This window comes from Sphaeramia orbicularis, chromosome 20, assembly GCF_902148855.1.
Source record: "Sphaeramia orbicularis chromosome 20, fSphaOr1.1, whole genome shotgun sequence".
Lineage (NCBI taxonomy): Eukaryota > Metazoa > Chordata > Actinopteri > Kurtiformes > Apogonidae > Sphaeramia > Sphaeramia orbicularis.
The window spans coordinates 44,037,249-44,050,115 of NC_043976.1; the positions used below are offsets into that span (position 1 = coordinate 44,037,249).

The 12,867-nt window shown below is 40.4% G+C and overlaps 1 protein-coding gene across 1 annotated transcript in view; it reads left to right on the forward strand.

The window, feature by feature from the left end:
• zeb1b (zinc finger E-box binding homeobox 1b) overlaps nucleotides 1-12,867 on the forward strand; it is a 157,064-nt gene that overhangs the window by 120,505 nt on the left and 23,692 nt on the right. Inside the window, exon 2 of the mRNA XM_030123712.1 lies at nucleotides 8,016-8,171. Coding sequence (XP_029979572.1) covers nucleotides 8,016-8,171 — 156 coding nt within the window. The remainder of the gene's footprint in view (nucleotides 1-8,015; nucleotides 8,172-12,867) is intronic.

Sequence of the window (12,867 nt, forward strand, 5' to 3'; positions counted from 1 at the left end):
CCAGGTCCACATCTGTCTGGAGGTGTTGATATGTTTGTTTACGCTGTTGTTTACTCATTTTTAGCTTCTCCTCTTGGTCCTGGTTCATGTAGCTGCTCCTCCTGGTCTTGGTTCATGTAGCTGCTCCTCCTGGTCCTGGTTTATGTAGCTGCTCCTCTTGGTCCTGGTTCATGTAGCTGCTCCTTCTGGTCTTGGTTCATGTAGCTGCTCCTCTTGGTCCTGGTTCATGTAGCTGCTCCTCCTGGTCTTGGTTCATGTAGCTGCTCCTCCTGGTCTTGGTTCATGTAGCTGCTCCTCCTGGTCCTGGTTTATGTAGCTGCTCCTCTTGGTCCTGGTTTATGTAGCTTCTCCTCCTGGTCCTGGTTTATGTAGCTGCTCCTCTTGGTCCTGGTTCATGTAGCTGCTCCTCTTGGTCCTGGTTTATGTAGCTGCTCCTCTTGGTCCTGGTTTATGTAGCTGCTCCTCCTGGTCCTGGTTTATGTAGCTGCTCCTCTTGGTCCTGGTTTATGTAGCTTCTCCTCCTGGTCCTGGTTTATGTAGCTGCTCCTCTTGGTCCTGGTTTATGTAGCTGCTCCTCTTGGTCCTGGTTCATGTAGCTGCTCCTCTTGGTCCTGGTTTATGTAGCTGCTCCTCTTGGTCCTGGTTTATGTAGCTGCTCCTCTTGGTCCTGGTTTATGTAGCTGCTCCTCTTGGTCCTGGTTCATGTAGCTGCTCCTCCTGGTCCTGGTTTATGTAGCTGCTCCTCTTGGTCCTGGTTCATGTAGCTGCTCCTCCTGGTCCTGGTTCATGTAGCTGCTCCTGTTGGTCCTCCTCTTGGTTCGGTTCCGTCCCACTCCCCAGACAGGGTCATTAACATGGGAACTAATGCATTGGTACAATATTATTTGCCAGTACAGCACATTCAGAATATGCATCATATATTTTTGAACCAGTTTGTCATATACTTGTCTATTTCTGGTCAGCTCTGTGTGTTTGACTTGGACACACATGGTATACATTTCCAGTGCTGAGAAGAGATGAGAAAGACGAGCCCACATTTGTGGTCAGAAGGAGAAGTCCACCTACTTTAAAGGATTATGAAAGACTTGGGTGTGGACTGGTTTTTGGATGTGACGGTGCTGAAATGTCCAAGATGGTGATTAAAAGGTATAAAAAAATGTACTGCACATGAAACTTTGAAACTTCAAGTCTGTATCTACACAGGAGTATTAGTCAAACGTACATATGTAGTAGCCACGTAAAAAAGAGAAGTAGGAACACAGTTTTTTATTGATAAGTCTGAAAAGTGGAATGTTTTGCTCCTGTAAACCTTGTTTCTGTCCCGTGTTTACTTCCTGTGTGTGAAATGTAAAGAAGTGTCCATTTAGTGTGCATAATTTCTCAGAGGATGTGGACTGTGTAGGTCCAGGATGTCTCAGATCAGGGCTGTCAAACTCATGTTAGTTCAGTTCCACATTCAGCCCGATTTGATCTGCCGTGGGCCGGACCAGTGAAACAGTAACAGTGAAAAAAGTAAAATTATATTCTGATCAGGTTTACATCTACAAAGTTTCCTTAAAAATCTGAATAACATGAACAACTTGAGTTGTCTTAAGAAAAACAAGTGCAATTTTAACAATGTTCTGCCTCAGTTTATCAGTTTATCATTTACACATGTGCGTTACAATTGCACAAAACATTTAGTAACAGGCAGAATATTGCAAAAAAAAAATTGCATTTACTTTTCTTAAGACATTTCCGTTTGTTCATATTTGTTCAGGCTATTCACATTTTTTGTAAAAGTGTAGTTTGGTAATGTAAACATTTTCATGTATTTTTACTTTTTTACAGCAAAAAAACAAAGAGACAATTTGGGGTTGTCATTATTTATAGGTTATTATGATAATATTTTACTGGTTCTGAGTAGGGGTGTAAGAAAATATTGGTTCTGCAGTATATCGCGATATTTTATTTCACAATACTGTATCGATATTAAAAAGTACTGTATGGATATTTTTAGGTATTTATTCAAATGCAGATATTGTGGAGGTTCATTTTAGTTTTTTTATTTTTCTTTTTTGTTTATGTTTTATTTATTATAATTTAACACTTTAATTAAATAATGTTCATTCCTTTGTTGGGATTGAACTCAAATATTGTTCTAATGTTAGTTGTGAACTAATAGAATATGAACATTTGAACAGGATCTGAAACTGGAATGTCTGTAAAACAGAATTTCAGTTTGAACACAGGAACATTTTGTGATATAACATTAGATCCTGTTAAGATCAAATAAAAATGTGTTTAGTATTTGTGCAGATTTCTGGTATAATTCAATTCTTCAAGGAAATAATCATAAAAAAAAGAAACAAACAAAAAAATCACTTTTTTAACAGAATCATGATATATTGTGATATTGTGATATATCGCATCGTGAACATAGTAATGTGATTTGTATCGTATCGCCAGATTCTTGCCGATACACAGCCCTAGTTCTGACCCACTTCAGATCTAATTGGACTGTATGTGTCTGTATGTGGAACCTGAATTAAAATGATTTTGACACCATTGATTGTGAATATCTTCAGTGTAATTTTTGCATTTTATAAATTCATCCCACAGGCCGGACTGGACCCTTTGGTGGGCTGGATTTGGCCCCCGGGCCGCATGTTTGACCTCTGTGCTGTAGATCGTACTGGTCTGTATGTGGAACCCAAACTAAAATGAGTTCCACAGCCTTGACTGTGGAATTCAAATTCATCCCAGGGGCCAGATCGGAACCTTTGGTGGGCCGCATTTGGCCCCCGGGCCGCATGTTTGACACCCCTGCTTCAGATCTTTCCTCCTTTGCAGCCGTGCGTCCTGCTGTAGCGGACTCTTGTGAACTGTTTGTGTCATATTACCCACAGTCACAGATCCACAGTTACAGGCTGTTATTTTCACAGGTGTTCAACATGTTGCAACCTATGTAAGAAAGAAAACTTTCACAAGTCGGCCTCGTCACCTCCTCCACCTACCGGTGCTTTCTGTGTCAGATGCGTAGGAGTGATCCTCCTGTTGTGTGCTAGCATGTTAGCGCTAATGAGGCCAGCTGTCCAAACGCTGAGCCGCTCGGCCAGAAGGGACTGCAGCCTTTTGTTGATGCGAGGTGTTACATCTCCTGTTGGAACACACACTTTTGTTTCAACACCGCCAACCATTTGGCACAGGAACCCCGTCTCATTTCACCCCTCCCACCTCCACCCCCCCCCCCCCCCAAACACACACACACCACAAACACCCTCCCTTCTTTACTCTCTCTTTCACCTCCTTTGCTTCACCCTTTTTTTATTGCGGTGCTCTCCAGTCGCCACATCCCGTCTGCACACCCATTGATTTTCTCTCTACAGCTTTATAGTTGATCATTTTCTCTTGACACTGCCGACGCAGAGTGTTGCCGTTGCCGTCGGAACAGCTGACCTCAGCTCCACACCTGAGTGGCTCTGCCCTAAACCGCCTCTCAGACTCGTCCTAAACTAGCTTCTGTTTCACAATGAAGTGTTGCACCCTGTTGGGGCTGCTGAGCGCACAATACATCACCTGGCAGAACTGCAGTGACAGAGGATGGAGGAGGGGGATGGTGGAGGCAGACTGGGGGTGGGGGGTGGGGGGCAGTGCTGGGTTAGTCATTCCAATGATGCTTTATGAATCTAAGGATATTACAGCTCATTTAAGGGGAATGTCACACCTATAAACCTGGTCACATTTAGCCTTTAAAGACCCAGCACTACTTTTCTGACAGTTCGGAAATTGATTTATAACTTTTCTGAAGTGATTTATCACCATTTATTGTAATATCATCCTCTGTATTTTGCATTTTTCAGTGTAAATCATGTACATTTTCCTATATTTAATTATGTGATCATGTAGAAGTCCATTAAAGCTGTCCATGTCTATTTTTATTTGATCCCAACAGGATCTAATGTTGTATCACAAAATGTTTGTGTTCAAACTGAAATTCCGTTTTACAGACATTCCAGTTTCAGATCCTGTTCAAATGTTCATATTCTATTAGTTCAGAACTAACATCAGAACAGTATTTTAGTTCAATCCCAACAAAGGAACGGACATTATTGAATAAAAGAGTGTGAAATAAGAATAAATAAAATATAAACAGAAAAGAAAGAAAACAAAAATGAACCTCCACAAAATCTGCATTTGAATAAATACCTAAAAATATCCATACAGTACTTTTTAATATCGATACAGTATTGTGAAATGAAATATCGCAATATATTTCAGAACCAATATTTTCTAACAGCCCTAATTAAAATGTGTGAGTAGGCTGAACAGTGTGCTTCTTCCTTCTGAATACAGTAAGATTGGTTCTGTTTTCAGCTGCTGTTTGACTTTGTGTCTGATGATAACATGGATCCTTTTAAATGGATGGGGGTCCAGCAGTTGTTCTGTTCTGACCCTAGTCCTCACCTGAACCCTAACCCCAGTCCTCTGGACTAACACTGGGTGGAAACGTGAATATCGTTGATAGTTGGATGTATCCTGTACTGACTCCATCCCAGTGGTGATCAGATGAGGATGAAGAAAACAAAGACCCCCCAGTACAGACCCAAACAGTACAGACCCAAACAAGTACAGACCCAAACAGTACAGACCCAAACAAGTACAAGTACAGACCCAAACAGTACAGACCCAAACAAGTACAGACCCAAACAAGTACAGACCCAAACAAGTACAGACCCAAACAGTACAGACCCAAACAAGTACAGACCCAAACAGTACAGACCCAAACAGTACAGACCCAAACAAGTACAGACCCAAACAGTACAGACCCCCCAGTACAGACCCAAACAAGTACAGACCCAAACAGTACAGACCCAAACAAGTACAGACCCAAACAAGTACAGACCCAAACAGTACAGACCCAAACAGTACAGACCCAAACAGTACAGACCCAAACAGTACAGACCCAAACAAGTACAGACCCAAACAGTACAGACCCAAACAGTACAGACCCAAACAAGTACAGACCCAAACAGTACAGACCCAAACAGTACAGACCCAAACAAGTACAAGTACAGACCCAAACAGTACAGACCCCCCAGTACAGACCCAAACAAGTACAGACCCAAACAGTACAGACCCAAACAAGTACAGACCCAAACAGTACAGACCCAAACAGTACAGACCCAAACAGTACAGACCCAAACAAGTACAGACCCAAACAGTACAGACCCAAACAAGTACAAGTACAGACCCAAACAGTACAGACCCCCCAGTACAGACCCAAACAAGTACAGACCCAAACAAGTACAAGTACAGACCCAAACAAGTACAAGTACAGACCCAAACAGTACAGACCCAAACAAGTACAGACCAAGGTTATTATCATTCACGAAAACTAACGAAATGACCAAAACTAGAATTGTAAAACATTTTCGTTAACTGAAATAAATAACTATAATTAAAAGAATAAAACGATAACTAACTGAAACTGTATTGTGTGTTTACAAAACTAACTAAAATGGATAAAAATTATGGATAAAACTCCCTGTGTTTTTGTCTTTGTCAATGTCGGATTGATATGAAATCGATTTATTTCCCTCAAGCAATTTTAGCTGCTGGCACCGTATGATATTTAACGGTCCGTCACTTCTTGTCACTTGTCGTTTAGAGTCAACTTTTCATCCCCACTCTACCTGGAAACATGGAGACTAAAGTTTGGAGAAAGCAGCAGAGTCCTGTCTGGGATTTATTTGAATACGACGACAGAGAAGAAGAGAAAAGAGACGACAAAGCTAAAATTAATACTAAAGCTAAACTAAAACTTTAGCATTTAGAAAATAACAAAAATAAAAACTAGCAAACCTGCTCTGAAAACTAATTAAAATTATCTGAATTAGAGAACAAAAGTCAAAACTAAATAAAACTAAAATATGATGAAAAATCCAAAACTTTTCTAACCTTGGTACAGACCCCCCAGTACAGACCCAAACACAGCTGTGGTACACTGGTGTTGACCCTGCCAACCACTCACCAAATAACAGCGCTTCTGCCCCCCCCCCCCCCCCCCCCCCCATCCCTCCACCCCCCATCCCTCCACTGAGTCTGTGTGAACGCCAACCGGTTGTAATGACCCGCACAGTGTGAACAGAAAAGGCAGAGACCTGAAGCACAACTATTCTCATTGATTGAAACGGAGGATCACGATTCTCCCAGAAACGCCTCCTCTTCCGATGAAACGGCGCTAGCAACCACTTCAGAAAGAGGTGGGCGAGTGGGGCACAGAGAGAGAGAGAGGGAGAGGGAGAGGAGGAAAAAAGTGTTCAGGTGCTTTGTACTGGTACTGCATATTCAGCCAGTGAATGCAGGTTGTGTGTGTGTGTGTGTGTGTGTGTGTGTGTGTGTGTGTGTGTTGCAGCCCTCTGCTGACTGGGCTGCTCTCACTGGAGAATTGATTTGGCCTCTGAGAGGATCTGTAGCTCTAACAGTGGAACAGAGGGATGGGGGGGGAGTGGGTGGAAGTAACACAGGTGGAATTGAGAGATGGAGAAACAGGGTGGAAATGAAAAGAAGACAAGAGAAACACACACACACACACATATGAAGCAGACAGTGGGTCAGTTAGATTTACTCCAGTAATAACCCTGTAACTCTGTGGGGTTTGGACGTCTACTGACTCCTTCAGCCCATAACACAACTGACACACACACACACACACACACACACACACACACACACACACACAGCCTGTTGTTGTGCTCTTTATTGTTCAGATCCACATCTTTCTCACACTCGTACTACATTCAGACATCAGAGTTAAAGTCTGATCCTGTTGGAACTACCATGTGTCCAAGTGTCCACTGTCCACATGTCCTCTACTGTGTTTAGTGTGTTCCCGTAGTCAGTTCGGACAGAAGAAGGAACTAACAGACACGTTTCTTTCACTCTGTTTGTATGGCCCCAAAAACGTTTGCCTGTGAGTATTTTCTGTTCAGTTGTTGTCAGAATGAATAGTATCAAATATCTCTGACGTGAACCTTTGTTGCTGGATGAAAAGACGTTGTAAATCTTAAATTAATCTGTAAATGCTAATCGTTAGCATGTCTATCGATTTTCCCATTCAAGTTAGCATTGAGCTAGCAATCTTTTTCCCATTCATTTAAATGTATAATGCCATGTAAATGTACTTAGACAGTGAACAGAACTCAGACATATTTAGTTTGTATGTTGCAGTTTTACAGTGAGTCTACAGGAACAGATTTGGACAGAAGTTTTTGGCGTTCGGCTTTTCTTGGTAAACCTGTTGTCTATCTACCAAGCTAATGCTACATGCACACAAGCAGAAGAATAGGAGTTTGAAAATAAAACGGCATTAACGTGAGATTAAAAAATTGTCGGTGTTATTTGATGAATGTGTTAACGCGATAATAACGCATTTACTTGCCCGGCCCTAGTTACCACTGATTCATTAAATGGCGCACCAGAGTCAAAAGTGGTTGGGAGGCGAGGGCAGAAACGGTCGCTATTCAAAATAAAATCTCCGTAAGACTAATGGAAAAAATTGCTTTAATATTAACCAGGATTTTTTTTTCTTTGCGGCCCGGTACCAAATGATCCACAGACCGGTACTGGTCCAGGGGCCGGGGGTTGGGGACCACTGCTCCACTGTGTTTGTGTCCACTTGCTGATACACCGCCCTGGTTACAAACAGGACTATATTTCTGTCATTTCTCTACTTTCTGCGTATACTTGTGTCATGGTTTGTTCCTGTACAGTCCCATCATCAGGCTGGTTCCGGTGCAGATTACATGAGTATTTACTGGTACTAACTGTTCTGTTGGTTCCATAAAACACTTTGGAACTTGAGCTCATAAAATTGTTCTATAAATAAAGATGATGTAACCTGTCCTCATGTTCGGTATTTATAATCAATAAGTGCATATGTCTGCATTCTGTTTGGACACATATGAAGTCGTACATGTGAGCTGTGGATGCTCCGTGTTCTGACCGGCGTCCTCCTGTCTCTTCCTGTGCAGTGACCAACTACAATAATGTGGTGGAGGCCGGATCCGACTCCGACGACGAAGACAAGCTGCACATTGTGGAGGAGGAAGGCAGCGTGGCAGACGGGGCCGACTGCGATAGCACCCTGCCTGACGACGAGCACCCCAGGGGGCGCTGCTGGGACCAAGGTGAGTCAAACGCATCAAACTAGGGATGGAACCATATGAAAATGTCATATCATGGTTATCATTATTATCGCGGTATTATTGAAATTGTGCTCAAAATGTTCAAAAAGTACTAATACACACACTGAAATAATTTAACCAAGTTTTATCTAAAAAAATAAATAAACAAAATAAAATTATAGGTACAATGTCCCTTCTGTTGCAGAAACATTCAAATATTAACCCTTAGTGGTCTGAGTCTATTTTGTCTGTTTTTCAGTCCTTTTGATTTTGCCTTTATATACTATATAAACAAATGTTTACTATACCCATGTTTGGGATCTGTTTTTTCAGCACAACTTCATCTATCTCATCTGTCTATTATTTTTTCACTTTAACCTACTATAAAAACATAAAAGGACAAAAAACACAAAAAAAATATATAAAATCCAATTTGAAAAATGTATATACTGTATTGCATAAATAACACACAGATGCTTAACGAACCTTTTCAAAGACTTTAAAAGTGAATATTCACTGTAAAAAAAAAAAAGTAATTTAACAGAATTTTCACTGTTTATTTTACAGATTTTTCCTGCATTTTTAAGATACAGGAAAATATCAATGAAATGACAAAAATAGACTGTGATTTTACATGTCAAATGTAAAATAACACGATAAAACTGTAGCTGTGAATAACCATAAAATTTCAATTTCTATAAAGAATTTTTTTTTCTTTTTTCACAGAAAAATACAGTTAAAATACATTTCCAAATGTATCATAATTTCACAAATATTTAGTTTCTATTCTATGAGAATAACTGTTAATTTAAAGTTCAATACTGTAAAAGAAAAATAAAACGAGATAAAATTACTGACAGTTCACCATAAAAGAGTATTTGTTCTGTAAGTTGAACCAGACTTGTTTGTTAATTGACAAATATCTTCTGTAATTGCAGGAGGTTTCACAACAAAAATGTTGAATAAATGTATTTTTGTGAATGTATAACATGTATAAGCACTGATAAACTGTCCAAATACAGTTTTATCAGTGGATTGGACAACTGAGTCTCACTGAAAATTATTTATATATATATTTATAGGTAATTTGATTGTTTTAATACATGTAAATATTCTTTATAAAACCTTAAAAATTAAAAAAAAAAAAAAAAAAAAAGCAAAATCTCATTTAAAGCTAGGGCAAAAAACTGTATTTTATATATATATATACTGTACTTTTTTTTTACAGTGATTGTTTCCAAATATTAGGTATAGAAAATCAAAATTGTAATAAATTAAAACTATACTCAAATATTTGACATATAAGCAGATCTTTACAAAGGGTTTTTTCCACTAAATGTGCGGTAATCAAACACGGTTATCACGATAATTAGAATTTAAACAGTAATACTAACCATCTGCGATTTTACCGCAGTTTATCGTTATACCGGCAATCGTTACATCTCTAGTTAGAGCATGACACATGCTCTGATCAGCTCAGAAGAAGCGCCTCCAGCTCATGAACATGAAGGTGTCGCTCCACCTCCTGGTTTTCTGATGACATCAACAGTTCCTTGCCGTTTCACTCGGACCCCCCGCTGACGTGACACCGGCTGAGTTCAGACGTGGGTGACATCTGTGAACCGTTGAGCTTTTGTCTCATTGTGAAACAGCTCGTGTACGGAAACAGGTACTACACTGGTTTCAAACTGAGGCAGGAAGCAGCATCTGAAACACAGACAATGCCAACGCAGGCCGAGACCTTCGAATACAGAAAATAGAACCTGCAGTCGGAGCTTTATGGCACTGGTGGGCATTAGAGGGGCCGCCGTGAACTTCTGTTTACCTCCAACTGTGGAAGTGACGTCACAGGCAGACCAGCCCTGCAGGAAGGAGCCACGTCACCCCCCCACACATACACACTGCCCCCCCCTTCACACTGAAACAACAATTGCAGGTGCTGACGGAGGTTTGAACCTGCATCCAAGGCCTCAGATGTGTGTGTGCGTGTGTGTGTCAAGGTTCTAATAGTTTTGCATTTTTCATTATAGTTTAGTTTTATTTAATTTTGACTTTTTTTTTTTTCGATAATTCAGTTAGTTTTAATTAGTTTTTAGAGCAGGTTTGCTTGTTACCTCTGCCAGGAGGTACTGTGATCACTTTGCTTTGTGTGTTTGTTTGCATGTTTGTTTGTTTGTTTGTTTGTTTGTTTGTTAGCAGCTTTACAGGAAAACTATTCCACCCATCTTTCCCAAATCTTCCCCACAGATAGGCCTAGGCCCTGGGACCAACCCATTCCATTTTGGGCCAAGTAGGCCAAAGTTCAAGGTCACAGCAAGGTCACAACATCTACAATTTTCCATCTGTCATCATTGAACAATTTTCCAAAATTCATTAAAAATTCAAAATGACTCCGATTAGCCTCCAATTTGATCCACCTGTAGCTTAGAACTATATCTTGTATCTGGCAGAAAATTGTCCACATCCACTGTGGAATGTGGACTCTGTGGACATTTACATTTAACATAGAAAATCCCATTTACCACACATTTAAAATTAGAACTCAACAAATATTGATGTGAATTGAATATAATTTAACAGACACATGACTGGTACCAAGCTTCAACTGTTTCTGCTGTATGGAACAACCTGGAAACTGTTGAATTTAAACAGAAACAGTCGATCCACACATGCACACCGTTCGGGGAGCTTGGCGGAGGTTTGTGTTCTCTGAACACTTGGTTTTAGTTTAGTTTTATTTTTTTTCATATCTTTTCTCTTCTTCTCTGTCGTCGTATTCAAATAAATCCCAGACAGGACTCTGCTGCTTTCTTCCAACTTTAGTCTCCATGTTTCCAGGTAGAGTGGGGACCAGAAGACGACTGGAAACCACAAGTGACGGACCGTTAAATGTCATATGGTGCCAGCAGCTAAAATTGCTTGAGTGAAATAAATCGATTTCGTATCAATCCAACGTTGACAAAGATGAAAACAAAGGGAATTTTATCCATAATTTTTATCCGTTTTAGTTAGTTTTGTAAACACACAATACAGTTTCAGTTAGTTATCGTTTTTTTTTCTTTTAATTATAGTTTTTATTTATTTCAGTTAACGAAAATCTTTTTACAGTTCTAGTTTTCCTCATTTCGTTAATTTTAGTTAACGACAATAACTTTGGTGTGTGTGTGTGTGTGTGTGTGTGTGTGTGTGTGTGTGTGTTGTTGCCAGGTACATACTGTATATTTATGTCCCAGGTCACAGAGTTTGGACCAAAGTTATTGTCAGTGAAGATGAGTGAGACCAACGGGGTTTGATTTAGCAACAGGTCAAATAACACATGTGAAAATGTCCACAAACACATTAGTTTCAGTTTTGGGAGGGATTTTTGCTGAAATTCCTTTCCAGTGAGATGACTCAACTGTCATGCAGTCAGTTTTAGTAGCAGTTTCACTTTTATTTACACACACACACACACACGCACACACACACACACACACACACACACACAGTCTGTTAGTTTCAGTGCTTTGCTTTCGAAGGTCTCTCCCTGGAATTTACAGACCATCCTCTGTGGTTTTTGTGGCTGTGAATCTCCGCTGCGTTGCGTTTTGTTTCTCTTCTGTGAAATGCGTCCTTCACTTGGTCGTCTTCATTCTTCAGCCTGTTTTATCCTTTGGACAGTTTCACACACTTGAAATCTGAGGTGAAACCAAACCAACACAGACTTCACCTGCTCTTCTGTTTCATTTGTGTTTATGTTGCATCGTTCATGGTCGTTCTCACCAGTCACTCCTTCATCTAACTCCTTCAGATTGCAGACCTGTGCTTTGTGGATCTGCTCACTCCTCACCCTACACCCTCCTCCTCCTCCTCCTCCTCTGCAGCTGCACCTCCTTTCATAAAGGGAAAGTTGGAGGAAGAATAATGTCATTGGTTTTGGCCTGAGCTGGTGAACATTAAACACATCAGAAGCATGAGTTCGACTGAAACAGCTCACAGATCTGGCGCTGCTCCACACTTGTGCCTGATCAGGCAGATTGTGTGCCGCCTTCACTAGGGGAAGAATCTGGTGATACAATATGAATCACAATACAAGGATCCCAATACAATATATCACAATATATCATGATACTGTTCATATGGCAATATTTTTTATTTTGTTTCTTTTTTTTTAAAAGATTACTTTCTGGAAAAACTAATACTGCAGCATTTGGATAAATAAAGTTTTAACATGTGGCTGTACAGATTCAAAAAACACACAAATAAATAAATAAATAAATAAAGTTTACAGACATCACAGTTTAAGATTCTGCTTAAATGTTCGTATTCTGTTGCGACAAGAATCCATAATGTTCAGTCCCTGAATCATCCAACATTCATTCATTTCATTTTCTGCACCCACTTTATCCTCACTGGGGTCACGGGGGTCTCTTGGAGCCTATCCCAGCCAGTTCATCGCAGGGCTGAACATATAAACAATCACTCTCACATTCACACCTATGGAATATTTAGATTAACCAATTAACCTATCAGTGCATGTCTTTGGATTGTGGGAGGAGCCAGAGTACCCAGAGAGAACCCACGCAGACATGGGTGAGGACATGCAAACTCCACACAGAAAGGTCCCACCCCCCGTCGACTGGTGTTGGAATCGAACCCAGGACCTTCTGTCTGTGATGCACCAGTGCTATCCACTGCACCACCGTGTCGCCCTCATCCA